This window comes from Ambystoma mexicanum, chromosome 4q, assembly GCF_040938575.1.
Source record: "Ambystoma mexicanum isolate Mex_15411 chromosome 4q, UKY_AmexF1_1, whole genome shotgun sequence".
NCBI classification, from domain to species: domain Eukaryota; kingdom Metazoa; phylum Chordata; class Amphibia; order Caudata; family Ambystomatidae; genus Ambystoma; species Ambystoma mexicanum.
Window position 1 is genome coordinate 118,722,513 of NC_090928.1, and position 21,177 is coordinate 118,743,689.

Consider the following 21,177-nt stretch of genomic DNA (forward strand, 5'->3'; position numbering starts at 1 on the left):
TAGGACCTGCCGGCCGTGATGCTGGTGATTTAATTATTATGGTTCTAATGTCCTCCAGGGAGTACTCACTTGATCATCAGTGGTACGAGTGATCTTATGTTCTCTGATCTCAGATGGACCATAGATATTACTAAAGTGCTCGACCCATATCTGTTCCTGTATAATCGTCTCCTGGCCCTGTATTGATTTCTTATTAATTGGAGACCAGATGTTGCACAAGTTATTGAGGAAAACCATCTTTAGCATATCTTCTCCATCATTCTGTAGTTTAAGGGATTTTTGGGATCTCAAGCAATTCCTAAAGATGCTATTGATAGATCTAGCCTCAAGAGAATGTTCAGCTGTTCAGATGTTTATGAATATTGTTCTTAGAGGGAAAACATTTGACCTGTCTCTGAGAGTGGGAGTGTTTAAGCATTTGCGACAGGCACATCACATGCTCCTATTCCATCCAACATAAAAACATACCCCATGCACATATTACCTGCTCACACACCACACACTCATATGCCATACACCAATACACTGTAATCCTGACACTCATATGCCACACGCTCACATACCAAACACACTGTCCACAGCAAACACATACAGCATACAGACATACTCTGAACACTCGCACAACATACCCCATACACTCATGCTCATCCATATACCAGACATATAGGCTATATGCTGTATGCTCATACCTAATACACTCATACACCATATTCTCATATGACATACACTTCTGCACTAAACGCCATACTTCCACAATACTGAAATAAAATTGAAAAAAACACTGACATTTTTGTTACATTTACTCTAACAAAAATTAAAGTCTACCACAACAATGTAATTAACAATATTAAGGTACAAACACTCACTCAGCTGAACTATGGTATTGATGTAATCTGCCTAATATTTAAAGTGAAACTTCACCAGATTCTAGTACTCCAAAAGGTTTTATCACTTACCTGCCTTTTTAAATGCCTTGTATAAAAACCACTGCAATTCCCTTCTTTAACACCTTGCAAAGTAGATTAAAGAGTATGACATGTCACAGATGACTTTAATAACAGAGAGGTTACTATCTACTGCTTGTTTCCCCCTACTATTTAGTTTCTGTCTTTCTATCGGGGGGGGACTAAATGCTTCTGCCTTCTACAGCTAACCTTCCTTAGGAACTTCGTTGATATGGTCTACACTATCTAAATGTTAGTTCTAAGGGATTGTGGGTTTTGTAACTTCAAGACACTGAAGCCCCAATCTATTGTCATCCTGATGTTCCTCTCCATATGCCTCTTGATGATTACAGTCTCCTCTTGCTACTCTACTCCCTCCAACTCCACCTGCTTTGTCTCTCTCCTGTGTCTTCCTTCTCTGTCCCTCCAATGTCTTCCTCTATGACCTACCTTCACCCTCTGAGGTTGCTCCTTACTACTCCCTCTCTCCTACTACTCCCCCCCTCTTCACTCCTATGTCCACAGTTCTACTACCAATACTGCTACTACTATTGGTCTCTTGGACTGCCACCTGCTCCTCCTCTGAACAACCCACAACTTACTGCTTACTGGTCCTCACCCACGGGCCGATCTTGCCTTGGCATCCCTACCCGGAATGTGTTATAGGTGTCTTTATGCATGAAAAGACGGCTCAAACACACCTTTTTGCCTTGTGGGTCCCCCATGCTGGAGTAATGCTGGAGTAATGTTTGCCCACCTCTCCATTTGTATTTTTGGTGGAGCATGAACAGCACTATTATTCTTTCATGTACATGCAGGTAGTGTATGTTGTTTGAAGGCTGAATCTTTGCAACGAGAAGTTATGTTGGTGTACATTTTAATCAATCATCCAGTAAACACACCACATCTATTTAAAATGTACCTGTGTTTGATTATTGTCCAACAGCATTACCTTTTTCCAACACTGAGCCGGCGACAAGTTTCACAGAAGATGCTGATGGACCAGAAAGCAGCATTGTTCACGCCACAGGTTAATTCTCATTATTAATATTAGAATACAGCAAATCGATTTGTAATTTGTTTGATTCGCTGCTTCAGATGTGCAGTTGAATTTCTTTCTTCAACAGAGCTTGTGAGAGAGGGGAGTTGGCATCAGAGCTTTTTTGAAACTTCACATGGCGAACCAGTGGCCCTGCTGATGCTGGAAGCATCAGTATTTCATCCAAGGGCAGAATAAGCAAAGGCTTGCCCCAGAGTTGAAAAATGACCAAACGCAGTGCTGCAGAGAGAACTGTAGGCAAAAATAAAATAGGCGTAAAGTTTTACTTGGGTAGTGCACCCTAGCAATGAAGCTTAACGATAACGAAGCATTGTATAGTTAAAAAGTCTGCTGTGAAAACACTGCTTGAAAAAAACGATACTAGGAAATTATTTGTGGGAATTGTGCCCAAACTTTCTTACCCAAAACAGCCAGTATGATTGCTCAGTATTCTAATACCCTGATTAAGGGCCTGAATAGCACAACTTCAAATACTAGCAGAGCCAACTCTGCCTTTAATCTTTCCAGGGTTGATGGAATTATTCTAATTAAACTGAGCAATACCAATACTTTTCAAGCGGGACGAACCCTCAGCACTGTATGAAAATGTGATATTATAGATAGAATTCAACTTTGCTGTGATATATTGATATTCATTTCATCCTGGATATTCTGCACAAAGGTGTGCTAGCTAAAGCCTGAAGTGTGTGTGCTTGTCACTGTGAGTGTCCTATCATTCTGGATGCGCCTGTCATCATGTACTTTCACCATTCATGTCTATAGACCTGTCAATCTGCCTGGTGGCTGATTGTAATTTGTTTGCCACTGTATGTCTCCATTCAGTTTGGGTGTGTGGCTATGTGCCATTGACTGTCAAAGTGTGTGCGTCTGTGACATGGTTTGCATTTGTGCACATATGTCCTGCCGTCACAGTCTTCGCATGTCTTGCAGGGTGTATGAAAAATGTGTGTATCACTATGGATGAATCTGAGATGGAAATCCTGAAACCTTAAATTAAGGACCCCATAGGGTAGTTGTATTGATGATGTGGAGGTTCTTTTCTACTTCACACATGTGGTTGCTTAGGTCAAACATGCTTTTGTTGCTTTCATGCAGATATGTGTAACTCATCAAGGTGTAAACCACTCTGTCTCATAGCCATTTTCTCTGGGCATCGTACCACTTATAGACTATGCTACAAGGAAGCCCCAGCCTAACCTCCAAAGAAGGCCTGACTTCTGCTAAATGCAATACAGCGAGCAACCATGCCCCATAAAAACAGGCCTCTCCTTTTAAGCAGGAGGGTTGATTTCTTCTTTTGGTAAAGTTAATCCGAGTACTGCCAGCTGCCCTTGGATCTCAGCATCCTACAGCTGGAACAAGTGGTTGGCTCCACCTTCTTCCTGGGTGCTGCCCCCCTAGTGCAGGTTGATCCATCAGCAGGTTGATCCCTGAATATAGAAGGAAGATTTTGCCAGCCATAATCACTATCGTGTATAATGATTTGTACTGACCACAGTTTCTTTTGTAATAAGTCTTTATTATTTTTTTACATAAACAACACAAAATAAACAAATGATACAATACAGACGGCAACACACTACCCACCCCTGACAATACAAATAAGGTTGCTTACAGCCAAGGAGAAGGAGACAATTAGAACCAGACTTATGTTGCCGACCGATGATCTGATCCCTCGGATACATCACTGCTGAGCGATAATAAATAGGCAACATACGGACCCCAAATGTCCCTCAGCCTCGAGGCTGGGTGTACGATAGCTCCATAGTCCAACTCCATTTCATAGTAATATAATATGTAATTCCTCCATTGTTCATATGCAGGAGGGCAGCCCCTCCCCCACACACCAAAGCCACTCTCTACTTGGCAAGCAGCAATAACAAACCCAAAAGCTTTCTGACGTGTTTATGTAGATCATATGCACATCCCAACAACGCTATCATGGAAGATGGGGCTACCTCCTCATCTGCAATTCCCCCGACTAGATTGAACACTTGCACCCAAAACAAGTGAATACGAGGGCAGGACCATGCTAGGTGTAAAAATTGAACTGGGGAGTCACTGCACCTCCGGCACAAGTCTGCTGTTTCGGGGAAAGACCTATGAATATCCACTGGGGTCAAGTAAAACTGGTGCAGGAAGTTGAAGTGTATCAGCTTAAAGCCGCTATTGATAGGTACCTTCTGCATCTGCATACAGAAATACCTCCAGAAATCCGAGAGGGGGCTACCCAGAGCGTCTTCCCACTTAACCCGGTAATCCCCAGCCCACTCTGTTGCCTTGTCAGTTATTGAGGAATATAGTTTAGAGAACCAGTTATGACCGAATCCCTGAGCTGATCACCTCATGTAGGACCGGTGCACTAGGCGCCTCCCAGGGAAAATCAGTGAACCTATCCTTTAACCCGGTACGTAATCTAAAATGCATGAAAATATCTAGTGCCGACACCTCCCCCTTCGCCGTGAATTCTTCCAATGTCAGGAACTGCCCTTTCGGGAAAAGGGGAAAATATCCCGCCAACAAGCAAAGCCCAAGCTGTCCATACATTGTGTGAAAACCTTCTCCCCTGTTGGTGGGATCCCTGGTACATGCTTGATGGGGAGGAGCCGGGGAGTACAGGACCTTGCTTTAACCTCCATCTGCTTCCAGACTCTACAGGTGAGCTTGACCATGTTGCAGCGAAGTAAGGATAACTGCCCTCATCAGCAATGGAGCGACTGTCGACCTCTCAATCTGGATGTGCGCCCTGTCTGGAATCAAGTCATACCAGTGAGATGGAAAGGATGCTTGCGCTGTTGTTTAGTAGGCTTCAAAATCGGGAAGAGCGAGGTGCCCTCTTTCTAATGGAGTCACTAACTTACTCCAACACACTCGCACCTGCTTTCCTTGCCATATAAATTTCGATATTAGAACCATCAGTGATTTAAAGAAATTGACAGGGACCACTACGGGCACATTAAGGAATCTGGGCAAAATTACCATTTTAATTAACGATATCCGACCATATATGGACGAAGGCAGGTTCATCCACCTCCCAAGAATTGCCTCGGCGTGTGCTAATCTCACCCCATAGTTCTCCCAGTAAAGCACTTCGCGAGATCTAGCTACCACCACCCCGAGATATCGAGTGTGATCAGAGTGATATTGATATTTTATTTGTATCACGCTCGTACACAAGTGTATCAGAGCGCGACAAGTCAAGGGAGGGGAACAAGGAAGAACAAAAATAACTATCTTACTAGGCTACGTGACATTGAGAACGCGCAATTGCATGGTAGAGGGAGAGGGGAAAAGTGCATGGAAGGGGGGGTGGAAACTGCGGCACAAAGGAAAAACAGATAAATGATAAAATTAATAAATAATGTAGGCAACAAACAGTGGTAGTGCAGCCAGCAAGTGACAAGTGCTGGATTTAAGGCAGCAGACAAGGGTATGTCTGATAAGTGCAGGAAGAAAAAAGGGGGGGGCTGTATGGGTACAGATACAGACCCCAGTGCAGGGGGTGGCCTGCAGGCAGTGCAGGTGAGTGGCAGGGTGAGCAGGTACCTAGGCACAGAAGGCAGAGGGTAGGCCAGGTGCCAAGAGAGCACAGATCAACAGGGAAGAGGCGGGGCGAAGGCAGAAGCAAAGAGGAAGGTCTTGAGGTGCTTCTGGAACTGGAGATGGTTCTCCTCAAGTTTCAGAGTGGCAGGGAGGCTGTTCCAGAGGGAGGCCCCAGCCGAGGACAGAGATCGACCCCCAGCTTGTTTCCTTGAAAAACAACTGACCCTGAGGGAGTTAGAGTAGAGGAGGGAAGAGCTCGAGAGGGGGAGGTATTTGCGGAGGGATAGCTGAAGGTATTTTGGACCCAGGCCCCAGAAAGCCTTGTGGACAATGCAGAGGGTTTTGAATGTAATCCTTGCATCCACTGGGAGAGTGCCACTGGAAGTTGAACTCCTCCCGAAACCTCTGTTGCCTTGGTCAAGTGAAGCAGCACTGATTTGGATGGGTATATATTGAGCCCTGAGAAGGGTGAGAAAACTGAGAGCATTATCCCAAGTAGACCCCAAGAATCCCTTATTCAGGTGGCCAGGGTAGGGCTGGTGCTCTCAGATCCCAACTCTGGGGGTGGACAAGCGAGCGAGGGAGGATCACCTTGGTAGGAGAACCCTGGGTTACGCTTGGGGTAATACCCCAGATCAGATGTGGAAACACTTGTGTATAGGCAGATTACAAATGATATATCATATCATTTCATATCATATATCACCACAGGGAAGAATGTGAGGAGGACGAAGTCCCTTAAGCTTTTATAGGCTGCTTCCACTCTTTCACCACAACAGCCCTGTCCCCTTTCTCCTGATAAGGATTTGTACGATTTTCCTATGATTTCTATACCAAACTACAATTCCCATAATCCCTGTTTTCATTATAGAAATGAACCACTGTTCAATCATTTTGCAATCCCACCTTCTAACAGATTTAATTTTTACCCTGCGCCAGGAAACTACTTTTCCCAAAATCCACACCACTTAAACCCTAACCCAGTTGAATTAGAAAACTATACCTCCCAGAATCCCTATTTCCCTGTTGACCACCCAAGTACTCCCCTTTCACAACCACACACCTAATCTTCTTTTTCTGACAGCAAGTTATATCATTTTTCTACACCTCTGGGAAAGCACTACCACTCCCACAATAATCACAATCCCACTTTTATGGTAAGGAAAGAAAGGAAAAGAAAGGACAGACCATGGGAGTTTTACCTTTTGTGACTTGCCATGGCTCTTCCCCACTAACAAGTCAGGCAAGTCAGGCACAGAACCCACACCTGCAGATGGTTAACTCTCCCCACCTGGATAAAAATCAGAGCTCAGAGGCACACTTTGAGCAAAGCGAGCAGAGTGTCAGGAAAGAATTCCCCTTGGAGCAGTGGTGACCCTAGAGGCAGAGCAGGCCAGCTATTGAAAGTAAGGCTGTGGCGCTATCCACTGCAAAGCAAGGTCGCAGCAGAAATTGAAGGCTAAGTCAGCACCTCCTTCAGGTGGAAACGAGCAAGTTGGAAGGAGAACAAGCAGTGCTGTGTAAAAAGCCCTGACTTCAAAAGGGAACAAAGTTGATAAACTATATCCTACGCTACCGTGAGTGAATCGTGATGCGAGGCCGGCATGCGCTAAGGAGTAGAAGATACAGTAGCGGTTGAAGGCTGCGCGTGTGCCATTGGAAACCGCGAGAGAAAACCTGAGACATTGTTACCAATAGAGAACCCAATTTCGGGGTTGTGAAACAAATCGGAAGCAAAATGAATAGCGGAGTGAACCGAAAGGCTCCATAACCCATGGAACTGCAAGTGTTAACCCGACTGAGGGATTAGAAACTACAAGTACCAGGAGGCCTTCGTAGAGGCCGGCATAAGATGCCAAAATGGTCCTACGAGGGTAAAACCAAACCCCTCCTACAGTCGAAAGTCTTTGACAAATGGTATAATGCTGAACTGTGAACCCAGCTGAGGGAAGCTTAAAGTACATTGAAATTGGTCCGAGCCCGGCTGAGGGAGACTGATTGAAGGGATCTGAGCCCGGCTGAGGGGCATCCAGGGTGAACACCCTACATGCAAATGAACTGTGCTATTAACAAGGCAAGCGTGTACCCGACTGAGGGATGCCATTGTGATAGATACTGTGCTATTGATTTACTAGGTTTGACCCCGACTGAGGGCAACACATGGAACTGTAAATCAAACTGTTAGTTAAAGGAACTTTGAGATACGAGCCAAAGCTAGGGAAGCTTGCAACACTGGGAAGCTGGATCAAAGTGTTAACTTGCTGAAGTGTGCCCCACAACCAACGAGTTCTGCCTGCCCCTATGCCATTATCGTGGGGAAGGGAGTTACTATTACCATGTGCAGATAGACTGACACTTCTTTTGAGACACACTTATTTCTTTTGCATTTCCCATTGAAAACCTGACTACTCTATTTTCTTTGAGAACACAACCCTGTTCTGTTGAAAGCTTACATATCCCTTGTCACTTTTGTATTAGATTGAGGGCAGGACATACGTTTATTCATTTTAGGCCTTTTTGATTTGACTAGACCGGCTAGGACTTTCTTTTCTTTTTGTTTGAGGTCGAGACTTCTCCCATTTTAGCAGTAGGGCAAGATAGGAGTTCTCCAACCCTTTGAAACTATTAAATAAACACCCTTAAACTTGAACTACTTGTGTTGTATTCTTACTTCTGACAACCATGCCATCCTCACAGAAGCGACCAAAATCCAAAATATCCCTCATAACCACCGCTATGTTTGTTGTAGGGTCTTTAATGAACAGAATCAAGTTGTCAGCATGAAGCAAAATCACCAGTTTATGCGCAAACAGTTGCATTCCTCTATGTGCCTAGAGCGGACTAGTTGCACTAGGGGCTCTACAGTGAGCACGAATAGTAGGGGAGACAACGGGCACCCTTGCTGCTTCCCCCATCCCATCCCAATGCCGGCAGATATTCCACCATTCACCCGCAGTTGTGCCAGCCGCAGGGCCTTCATATAGCAAGGAGACCATCCTTATAAATCCCTCTCATCCCCATGCCTCTCAGAACAAAGAAGAGGAAAGGCAACGCAATCGAGTCAAATGCCTTCTCGCCGTCGGGAAGGGCTGTCACTACTGAGAACTGCTGCTCCAAAACCGAGAGGAGGCCAAATATTCTGCAAAGCCCATATGATGTGGACCTCCCAGGAATAAAACCAGCCTGATCAGCCGGTACGTATCTAGGCATTATCGGGGCAAGCCTACTAGCCAGTGCCCTGGCCAAAATGTTACTGTCCATATTTATCAGGGAGATCAGTCGGTAGGACGAGCAGTTCTCTGGGCTCTTTCCAAGCTTTAGTAGCAGGTAACACCGTTTTGCGCATTGATTCAGGCAAAGAGTCATCTTGCTCTGCATGTTGATGAATATGCAACATGTGAGGGACAAGAATATTTGCATATGCTTTATAATAATTATCCAAAAGTCCGTCAGGGCCAGCTGCTTTGATGGCCTCATGGGTCCCTTGTTCCTTTAGCGTCCTGCCCAGTCGCTCACCCTCTTGCTGCGCTACCCAATACAGACCACCCTGATCCAAACACTCATCAATCATCGACTGGCTCACTTTAGTCCTAAAGGAATACAAAGCCCTGTAATAATCCACCAGTGCCCCCATTATCTACTCTTCAGTCTGCAGTAGCCACCCGGCCTGGGATTCAATTGCTGTGATATGTGACCTGGCCTTGACGGTCCTAATCAGTCGGGCTAGCAAAATGCATGTCCTTTGTCCCTCCCCATACTGTGGTACAGCCGTGTTCCTGTTAAGGAATCTCACTTCCCTCTCTGCTGTGTTTCTAAACATCCCCAATTCCTCGCAGAATCTGTCCAGCTTCCGATTACCTGTAAGGAACCCCACTTGTGTTTCCAGGTCCCGTAATCGAGTTTCACAGGCTGCCAGCTCTGCTCTTATAGCCCTGAGAACCCCAGCTTCTTTGGCAAGACATATTCCCTGAATTCACACACTTAAAGGGTTCCCAAAGGGTGAGGTAAGATGCAACAGAGCCCTTATTCTCTTGAAAAAAAGTGGCGTACGCCCTCCCAAACTTCCTCCTGCCCATCTGCCACTTCCCCAGTGGTCACAATTCATTTGAAGCAACCCTAACATGGTAGGGAAGATGGCTACAATGCAGATGACACCAAGGTATGCTCTGACATGCTAGATAAGACGCATGGAAACAAGTATGTCCCACATAAGGCGATCAAACTGATCAACCTCGCCTTTTCTGTTCTCTTGGCAGTGCATATTGAAGACTCCACGGCTTTCGCACCCGCGATCTGAGGCAAGCACCTCAAATAAATAGAAGTCTATTACACTGACATGCTGACATCATTGTGTAGCCTTCAAAGTAGGCTAGCCTTTTTTATACATATATTTTTTGTATATATTTTTTATATCTTTTCTTCTGCATATAACAGTCAATCTGCCCTTACACGGAATAAGGGTTATTTTTTTATACATACCTTGGTTTCCTTTTAGTATTCAACCCAGAAAACACTGGATGTCGTCTCCTGGACTCACCAGCAGTAGGACATCCAGAGGACAGAAAACTAATAACAATTAAGATGTTGACGTGCCAGATCAGGTATTCCACTTCATCTTCCCTACCACGTTGTTAGGGTTGCTCCAAATGTCGACCAGCGGCTCTTTAAGTTTCTAGCCAGCTCTCTAAGTACAAATATATTTTTACTACTTCTACTTTTGCCATCCACACAGGATTCATTAACAACATAGGAGTGCTGTACTCGGATGACGTAGCGTTCAGGAATTGAAGAGTTGAATTTTGGAAGTCCCCATTTTTCACAAATTATGATTAAGTTTATACCCAGGGATGAGCTTAATATCAGGCAGTTGTTATAACTTCTAGGTACCACTGGCAGTAGCATTCACGTACAATTATTTATCTTGTCTGCTTCCCCATAGGGTGTGCCCACCTGCCCCGAGGAAGGCTCTATTATGTCAACATGATGGCTCAACGCTGAAACGTGAAACTGAATCCCAACCACAAAACAGGGGTTCTGTAGAGAAGCAAAGAGTTTTACTTCCTTGTAGACAGACCTACATATGAAAATTCAAATATTGTGCCCATAAGAGTGACACATTGCCTCACGAGTTTTGGCTAAATAGAATCCCACATTAGTGTTGTGCTACCAACAAAATACAAATATTTTTCACAAGCTTAATGATATACAACTACCTATGAGCTATAAGGAAGTAATTATTGAATCTTTTTATTAACAACCAAGTTGAATGTTTTTATTACCAACCAAGTATTGCTTTCCTAATTAGATATGGAAATCAGATGTTTAAACTAATTGATTGTACTCAGTTTTTTCTCCTTTCTCCCTTTTTTTAACCAATTCAATATTTGAAAGAATTAACTCATTTTTGTACTAGTTTTAATATAATATTTGTTTTCCATTTCTTGCTTTCATGTATTATGTTAACACCAAAGATTTGTATAATTTCACTGATTATTTGGATTCTTGAATATATCCTCTTAATTTATGATGTTTTTCACACTATAATACAATACATGAATGTCTATTTGACCAGGCTAGACCAAGCTTGTTATCATCTAGATACGCTCCTTCTGAGTGCATTAGAATCCTTCTACAACATTGGGTAATGTTTTTTATTTTATATATATATATATATATATATATATCACTAAATAAAACTTTAAGGGGACGTTATGGTTAAGTTGCGCTACTAAAAACCTGTGAAATTCACCCAAAAAAACTTTATCAACGTGACATTATGGTTCCAAGTAAAACTGAAAAACCCCTTAAATCCGCCAGTTATGGTAGGCTAAGCAACCATAACTGGCCGCACCACTGTGCACTGCTAACACTAACACCCAGGACATGAAAGATGACATCACAAATGTCATTGATGACAAGAACACTGTAATGGACAGGCAGCCAGTCACCAGCAGTTGCATCGGACGGTGAAAGAAGCCGTCACTCGGCATCTGGAAACCATGGCACGCACAGAATGGCAAGATGTAGCTAGGTGGAAAACATAAGAGCAAATCTGTGTCAATAAACAACCTTTAGGAAAAAATTCCAAAAAAGACACAAAGATGGTGGAAAGTTGCACACACATCGAAGTAGACAAACATGACATTTTAAGGAAATATTAGCGTTGACCATGGGTACATATAGTGACAGCCTACAAACGCTGATAATCAGCACTCGCCGTAAGGTTTAAAAAAATGGCAACTGCACAGTGAGATGGTAATTCAGTTATGAAGCCAAAAGGGATGGACCAGCAAGAAAAAAGTACATGTCTTGATTTAACACAAGACCAAAAGAATGTGCAAACTGATACACAAAGCTATGTGGGCAAGCATAACATTTCAAAGAAGAAGAAATAACGGTCAACAAGGATGAGTCTGGTCATAGCCTGCAAACGCGGACAATCTGCACTCTGTTATTGGAGGAAAAAGACAACTGCGCAAAAAAATAATACTTCAGTTACATTGTCACAATTGGTGTTTTGGTAATATAAAATTAAAACACGGGTCGGTGTAGAGTCGTTAAAATTAAACTTGCATGATGTTGACAGCCTCCATTGTTTTTGGCCAAGTCAGACAGCAATGTGTTCGCACCAAAGAATCTTCGTGAAATGATATGTCATGTTCCTTATGAACGTATATAAAACATAACCTTATCAAATGGTATTTTTTTCGAAGCTTTCATTCCTTGCATAGCTTTTGAAGTTTCCCTTTCGCTCTAGGTCAAAAAACATTTGCACCTTATAGATTGACTTGGATGCGTGGGCCTACTGAGCTTGCAACCAAAAAACCAAATCAACTGACCTTCACTCAGAAGGCAAATACATTCTCACTTTGCAACAACATATGAGCATCCAATCATGAGAACCGCTACTCCCATACGCCTCCAGTACCACTGTTGCCATCAAACACTCCAGGTGGCAGCCTCAGATTTAAAAAAGTAGGATGCCAGTCCGACTTCAATACTAATCTGAAAACATTGTAACACAGGCGCAGGCATTAGTCGCCATACATTGAGCACCAACTTCCACTTTACCGTATGAATTTGGTGGCAAGAAAACACCACGTTTTGAGTTTCCGCTGCAACATTCCATCCCAACCTAATTAAAGCTTACCTTCGGAAACAGTATTTCATAATTATAACAAGTGCATTGGTGTCTTGTTTTGTATGTGTTACCGGCGATGTCCGTGTACAGCAAAACATGAACAAAAGATGGCGGGGGCAGCAAAGAAATCTGCCGCACTTCATGCTGTTCCACAACCAATCAGTGAAAGCGCCACATGTCCGCGGACATGATGCTACGGATTAGCCAATCCATTTCTTGTCCGCGGAGCGAACAGGGAAGTGTGACCGCGGAGCGGACATAGATATCTCTAATTCTTTTAGACCTACTTTTTGGTTGTTTTAAAGGAGACTACTGGACGGATTGTCACCAAATTTACAAAAGCATGCTTTCGGGACCAAGCCCCTGCCCCTGCTGCAAATTTGGTGAAAATCCGTCCAGCGGTTTGGCCTGTAGGCGTGCGCAAAATTTTTCCCACATTCAATGTATGGGAAAAACAGATGTTTTGGGATCCCCCCTATAACTTTTCCCCCCCTGGACCAAACATCACCAAACTTTGCAAAAAAAAATCCCATATACTTTTTTTGCAAAGTTTGGAGAGAATTCGTCCAGGGGGAGTGGAGTTATATGCCGCCCAAAAAGTGCTCTTCCTATGGAAACAGCAACTTAACCATAACTACACAGCCACAAGCGTGGCTGTGTAATATATATTTACGATTAATGAAGAGGAGGACCCCACACTAACAGACTGTCTTGAATAACTTTCCCAATGGATGAACACTAATAACCTTAAAGTTAACCCGGACAAAACGAAAATCATGATTACACCCGACAACCAAGAAAACAACCAGGACATCCCATGGCCCACAGAACTGGGAACCCCACCTGAACCATCCAAAGTAGTCAACCTTGGAATCCTAATGGACAACGAGCTAACACTAGAACCACAAGTAAATAGATAATTAAGAAATAGTTATTCCATCTTCACACGATCAAAAATATTCTTCCCTTCCTTTCCTTCATGCACAACGCACTTACCGTCATCTCCCTCATCATGTCCAGGATATACTACACCAACCGTGTATACCTTGGAATGCCAGAGAACTTGCTGTGGAAACTGCAACAAATCAAACTCTCCCGAAGAGACCACATTACACCAGAGCTAAGGATGCTACATTGGCTCCCATTAAAAAGACGAATCACCTTCTAAACAACGTGCATAAAACGCAGAGAAATCCACAGCCAGGGAGCGGAATTCATACATGAGAAAATCACCATCTACAAACCAACAAGAACACTTGGATCCAGCAACATTTGCCTAGAACCTAAACTCTACACGAGAAAAAAATTTGGTAGATCAGCTTTCTCTGGAATTGCTGTAAAACTCTATAACTCCCTCCCGAGAGAAATCTGAACTACATAGGACCATCAACAATTCAGGAAACTTTTAAAAACCTTGTTCGCCAACTCTAAAGGGGATGAAAACGACTGAATAACATCTACAAACCACGAAACAAACAAATGCACAGAAAAGGAGTCCAGCAAAACCAAGGACGGAAAGAACACACCCAACATGAACCGAGACCGAGCAAAGGAACCGACCCCCATCAACACAATCCAACAAGCCAAACCAGACAACACCCAGCAAGAGAAACAAGCCTGAAAAGGAGGGAAATACAACCACTAAAATATTCACGGTAAACAACCACTTTGGATAAACTGATACCATGCTCCTACAGGCATTTAACCTACCTGCAAAGACTGTTTTATCTAGCATACACACTATTTGTGTAAACCATCCACTCACACTTAGCATGTATGTGTAGGTCAGCCGCATTCAGCATCTGGTCTAATAGTATAGCTGAGCCTTATGCCCCTTGCTGCGCCCAGAAACAGACACTATATAACTTCTGCATCATGCTGGGCTAATCAAGACAGATTAAGGGGGGTGGGAAATGCATCAAACCTAATAGACGGATGGGAGTAGAAATTGTAACACACCCAGATGTATTCATTAAGAGTGAGGAGTTTGTCGCACTGGGGTTGTGGGTGGGGGATGGGAGAGGCGTCTCACTTGGAAGGGTGGTTGGAGACCAGTAGGGTATCTCACCTTGATAAAGTGCTGAAGGTGGGAAGTGTCCCTCTCTGGGGTGGACAAACAGGGCAGGGCTATGTATCACACTTAAATTGACTACTGAGGGTGTGAAATGCCTCCCGCATAAAGGAATGAGCTTAGGGGCAGAAACCCTGCTGCACACGGATCGAGGTCGGGGGACAGGGAACTTGTCTCTCCTGGAGGAATTTGTGGGGTGGTAATTGCTTCGCACTAGAATGAATGACACAGGGAGGGATATGGGTTGCACTTGGTCAGAATGTGGGGGGTAGGAAATATATTGCCATTAGATAATCATACTAAAAACTCACCCCTCTGCATTCGCCTTCTCAAACTCTGAACTAAACACAACCATACCTTTACAGCACCACAAACCGCACACACTTCACAACACCCGACAAGGAAACAAACTATACGCAATCTCATCTCAACACCACATGACAGCTACCAACCAAAAACGCACCCACGGTCGGTGACCGGTTTCTCCGAACTGAAGCTGCCAACAGCACATCACAGCTCTCTTGCTCTTCTGCTCAATCGGACAAAAAACCCCACCACCATCTTTGCATTGCAGATACACCAGAGTGCCAGGAGACCACGTAGCTGGCAACAGTGCACAGTACAAGAACCTTTAGCATAACATAACACCTCATGAAAATCTCATGCAGACATAAAACCTGGAGTCATTTGAAAGAGGGGGAGGAATGTATGCTCCAAATACTAAATCTGTTTAGTGCCCCTAATGCGTTGAACCTCCTCTGGAGTGTAAATGTAAGACGTAGACAACTTACTCTTTGCCTTTATGCCTTAAATTTTGCACTCTGCCTCTTTAAAAATGTCCCTCCACAAGTGAACGTACCGAAAATGAGAAAGGGTGAGTTCTCAATTCCATCCGCTTAGCTATGGATTCTAATTAACACAGTGAAACGGCTACAAATTATGGTGCCCTTACTGAACAAGTTGCTCCTTCTGTTTTTGTTCCTCATCCTGCAAGTGCTGACTATCCAACACCACATAATTACAACAGTGTTCTGCACTCACATGCACACTCTCCACACATATTGAGTACCACCATCCGCTCACAATATTTTCCAGACTTTCTCCAGATACTCTTTCCACAGCCCAAACTTGACCGTCATTGGACTTGACATCATTTCCATCACTTGCACAATACAACACATAGGTTTGCTGTAACTACTGGTTCCATTCACTGTGTACCAGGATATGGCATGGCAGGAGAAGAACAGAGCAGTACATTCGTACTGATGAATGGGTTGCATACATCCCTATGAGAAAACAAAGGGGGAAACATCATACCCACTTGACAGCACTATAGAAACTGTGCAATGAGGGGAGGAAACACAGCAATAACGTGAACATGTATATTAGGGCTTCTGGGGCTCGTTTGGACCACCCTTGCAAACTTCTCAATGCCTCTCCTACAGGTTAACCTCAACAGCCAGAACGTATGCCTCCCTCCTGGCCTCAGTAGATGCTCCCAAAAAATGGCCTGCAGGAATTTCCCCCTTATCAGAGTTCTTCAAACCAACAGCCACTTTCCAGGGGTATCGAGAAACGAGGACATGGAGAATCTTTATGGTTGCAAAGGCACAGTAAAATGACAAATACCTATAAACACTAGGGGCAGATTTTAGAGTACAACAGGGATCAGCTCTACAACATTGTCAAGGTGCGAACAACGCAAAGGTGATTTTTCTTCAGTTCCACGGGTCTCAATCCTTTCAAAGTGTCTTTCCACTAAGCTTAATAGATCTCTGTACTCTAACAGACATTTTACAGTACACACAAAAAGTTCAGAGGGATGCGCTAACAACATAGCATCTAGCCTAAACTTAGTGAGTCCTGTTAGTCCCAGGCTAACCCTATTATTTTTGTTTTAGTCCCAGGCTAACCCTATTATTTTTGTTTTTTTATCATTTAAACTTTATGAAACTCTTTTCTCTTTGCACCAAAAACAAGCATATCATAGATGGTCTTATACATGAGGAAAAGGCAACAGAGGAGAAGACCAGGATGCCCATCTATTTGGTTCCTTTAGTCCTCTGGCTGCCAAGCATGAAAATGAAAGCACCATGCCATATTGAAAAGAAAGTGAAAGAAATAAAAATAGCATTAAATCTCAAGCAAAAGCATGAATGTGGTGCAAGAAATATTCAATTATGGAACATGCGTAAAACGTTATCGGTTCAGAAAGGAGAATACTCAACAATTATGAATATGCATAAAACATGAAACATTTCCAGGTGCAATTCTCAGTGACTATCTGGTATTTTGTAACTTATATCAGTGAGAATGATGCCATCTTGTGGGATCCATGGTGGATATTGGGGTTGTCGTGTTCCTTTACGTATGTAATTAGTGGAGCCCAGTCAGAAAGAAACTGTGGTATCCGCTTTTGCATTGCCCCATCTATCTAGCTCATGGTGGCTACATACCAGACTTGTGCCCACCATTCCTTAATATCTGGTTCTTCACGGCCCTTCTAGTGTTTTGCTATCACCAGTCTCGCCGCAGTCAAAAAATGGGTTACCAGTCGAGAACTTCTGGCTCAGTGTGTAATGGCCTTGGGAGTCTTCCTTGCCCAAAAGCAACACCAAGGGGTCAAGCTCGAGCTCATACCCACAGATCTTTTATTTGGGTGACCACTTTCTTCCAGAACCTCTGCATTTGGGGGCACACCCATATGAAAAAAGTAGGTTTGGGACGCCCTGCATCTCCATCATTTGGTGGAGAATTCTGGGTTCATCTTCATCTTGTGCAGCCTTTCCGGGGTCAAGTGCCAGCGACATAGTAATTTGAAACAGTTCTCTTTGAGCTGGACCGCCTGGGATGCCCTGCCCGCCCTGCCCGCCCTCACCCAGATGCGAACATGTCCATGGGCCTTCCCACGTCTTCCTCCCATCTGGACATGTACCCGTTTGGGGCTTTGAATCTACTGGAGTTCAACACCTTATATAAGGATGCAAGCCTCGCTGCTGGGGGAATCGCCCCATGAATAGATCCTCAAAACGAGTTGTATCCCGCTTCCCCAGGGTTGCTACATGTGATTGGCACACCGAATGTTGCAGTTGGATATATCCATATCTGTTCAGGTCATTGACCATAAAAGCCTCTTTGCACTGATCGAACGTGAGAGGAGAGGGAGGTTATGAAACAACTGCCCCAGTCTAGTCAGCCCCCCCTCAGACCATCGAATGAGACGCCCCTTGTTTAATCCCAGGGGGAACTCGCCATACCCCCAGAGAAAGGTAGTCATAGCGTATTGCCGGGCAGCCTTATCCCAGTACTGTGGTACTGGTGGTTGAGAGCCCACATGCACCCACCCTCTGAGAGATCCAACACCAGTGATGAAAGGGGGATCCTAAGGCCTCCCGTTCTATGGCGGCCCAGTGCTTTGGGTTATTCTCCGTAGCCTGACTTCCCAGGACGGGTGCAGTCTTAGAAGCAAAGAGATAACTTTCAATATTGGGTACCGCTAGTCCCCTGCGCTCCTAGCCATCATGAACATTCGTCTAGTGTCCCTGGGGAACTTTCTAAACCATACAAATCTCAAAATATGTGCCTGGGGATCCAGATTTGAAACACTTGAAATGTATACTGTAGCATTGGCAAAAAGGTCATCTTGATTGCCGTTATTCTGCCCAGCCAGGAGATTTCAGAGGCCCCCCATCTCATTAAATCTTGCTTAGCCCCGCGAATAGCGGTAGACTATTGTCCGCATATAAATCGGCATATTTCACTGTGAGGTGAACACCCAGGTATTTTATAGAATGAGAGGCTCATGAGAATGGGAAGTTGGATTTCAGATGATCTACTGTCAACCGTGATTCTGTCACATTGAGGATCGTTGATTTTGAATAGTTAATCTTGAAGCCTGAGACCACCTGGAATCTATCTAGTAATTAAATGATGTGAAGCAGAGATGTCGAGGAGTTCGGCATGTAGAAAAGAAGGTCATCAGCATAGAGCACCAGCTTATGTTGGTAGCCCGCTACTTCTACCCCGAGAAAATCCCTCGAAGAAAGCACCAGACAAGCCAGAAGTTCCATTGCTAAGGCGAAGAGGAGGGGGGACAGCGAACATCCATGCCGGGTCCCTCTTCGTAGTTTCACTGGGTTCGAGAGGACTCCATTTACCTTGATCTGAGTAGAAGGGAGAACAAAATTGGCCAGCACTAATTTACTAATACCGTAAGTACATTAGATAGCTATACCTTGGCCACGCAATCAACCGCTTTCTCTGTGTCGATTGAAAGGAAAGCCAGTGACTGTTTTTGCTGCCATACCAAGGTCGAAATATCTACCGACTGACGGATATTGTCAAATGCTTGACTCCCAGGGACAAAGCCTGTTTGGTCCGCCACTAGCATTCCAGGGAGTATCCCTGCCAAGTGATGGCTAGTATTTTTGAGATTATTTACGAGCATCATAATTCAGGACTGCTATCAGACGGAAAGAGGAAAATAGTGTGGGGTCATTCCCAGGCTTATTGGGCAGCATTAACATTGATTCCCCCATCGATGGTGTGATGGACCCAGTTTCTATAAAGGAATTAAACACCCTTGCCATATAGGGAGAGAGGTCTTCAGAGAATTTTTTTATAGAACAGGGCCGTGAAGCCATACGGTCCTGGGGCTTTGTTTCCAGGGAGGGCACGAATAGCCTGTGTAACCTCCTCCACCGTTATAGGCGTTTATAAAATCTGTTTATGCTCTTCAGATATTCGGGGGAGGCAGGCCTCCAGCAGAAATGCATCCTTCTGTGGGCCATTAAGGGAATCTGCTGTAAACAATTCAGTATAATACTGTGATAATATCCCCATTTTAGCAGGATCATCATTGTGCAACAGGCCTTGTGTGCCCTTTAGCCCACCAAAAATCGTTGTGGTGTTTCTCTGGGCTTGAGGATTATAAACTAGGATTCGGAATGCCTTATTCAAGGTGCTGTAACAGAAATGTTTCATCCTAAGCAGTTTATGGGAGATGACATCTGCCGTAACGCTTTCGATTCCGCCCTCGCCACCTGTAGCTGCCAGTATTTTCTCCTGGCTCCATCTACCTTATATTGGGCTTCCCACTCCTGAACTGTCCCCTCTGCGCGTACACGCTGGGCTGTAAGGATTTTCTTCCAAACTGACGCTAAACCAATCAGCTCCCCCTCAGTGATGGCTTCAATGCCTCCCATACCCCCGTGAATTAGACCTCACCCGTAAGATTCTCCTGGAAGTATTGGGTAATCCTCTCTGTGACAGTGGCACATATCGCCTGGTCCGCCAGTAAAGAATCATTCAACTTCCACCCAGTGGATTTCCTACCCCTTTGCCCATTCCCGTTTATTTGTAAAGTAACTGGCGTGTGGTCAGATACCAGCGCCACTTCTATAGTGGCAGAGGATATTCCCAGGTGCAGGGGCCTAGATGTCAGAAAAAAGTCAATTCGGGAGTAGCTACGGTGAACATGTGAAAGTCTCGTTGTTGGGGGTGCAGGTGTCTCCATGGGCCTCATTACACGGATGGCAGTACGGATTTACTATGCCTAAATCCTTACCGCCTTACTACGAGGTCCCTTTGCGGGTTGGGGGATTTAACACCTGCTTTTTGCAGGCGTTAAAAACCAACCCGCAAAGGGACCCAGGGAGCTAATTACGGTACCGCAATTTGCGGTACCGTAATTAGCGCCTTCCCCATTCCCATTGAGCCCTATGGGCCAAAAATGGGAATGGGGAAGGGCAATGGTGGAATGGGGGAATTACCGCCCCGCCAACCTTGGAATGGGGCGGTAATTCCCCTTTCCGCCAAGGCGGTGCCGGTATTTTACCGGCATGAACCATGGCGCTAATAGCGCTATGGTTCTCTGCCATCCGTGTAATGAGGCCCCATATGTCTTATCGGGTGCATGTCCCCCATAGCCTTCTTAATGCAAACCGTCTTGGACGCCTTGGTCGGGGCCAGTGGACCTGTCCTATCAGTGTTCCCTCCAAAACCACATTAAAATCCCCTCCCACCACAAGCTCCCCACTTTGAAATTGTGGGCATAGATCTGATCATGGTTTTGATTAGGGCCATACACAGACACAAAGGTGAAGTGTCTGCCTGCTAATCATATGTTCAACCCAATGTATCTGCCTAGGACATCCATGAGGACCTTACCCTATTCTAAGTGAAGGGGAACTAGCTATAAGGATTGAAACCCCCACTTTCTTCTGTGTAGGGGAAGTAAAGTATTGGTGAGGGAACCAGCGGGATCTCAACCATGGCCAGTCTCATTGCAAAAGATGGGTCTCCTGAATTAGAGCTATATTAGCTTTTAAGTCTATCAGCTTGGTTAGCATGCTTTTCCTCTTCCTTGGCAAGTTCAAAACCTGGACATTCAAGGACATGACCTTCACATCAGCCATCT

General features: G+C 44.5%; 1 protein-coding gene across 3 annotated transcripts in view; it reads left to right on the forward strand.

Moving 5' to 3' along the window:
- LOC138467526 (zinc finger protein 84-like) overlaps positions 1-21,177 on the forward strand; it is a 453,354-nt gene that overhangs the window by 377,190 nt on the left and 54,987 nt on the right. For all 3 annotated transcript variants that reach the window (XM_069607629.1, XM_069607631.1, XM_069607630.1), the window contains one exon: positions 1,891-1,974. In XM_069607629.1, coding sequence (XP_069463730.1) covers positions 1,891-1,974 — 84 coding nt within the window. The remainder of the gene's footprint in view (positions 1-1,890; positions 1,975-21,177) is intronic.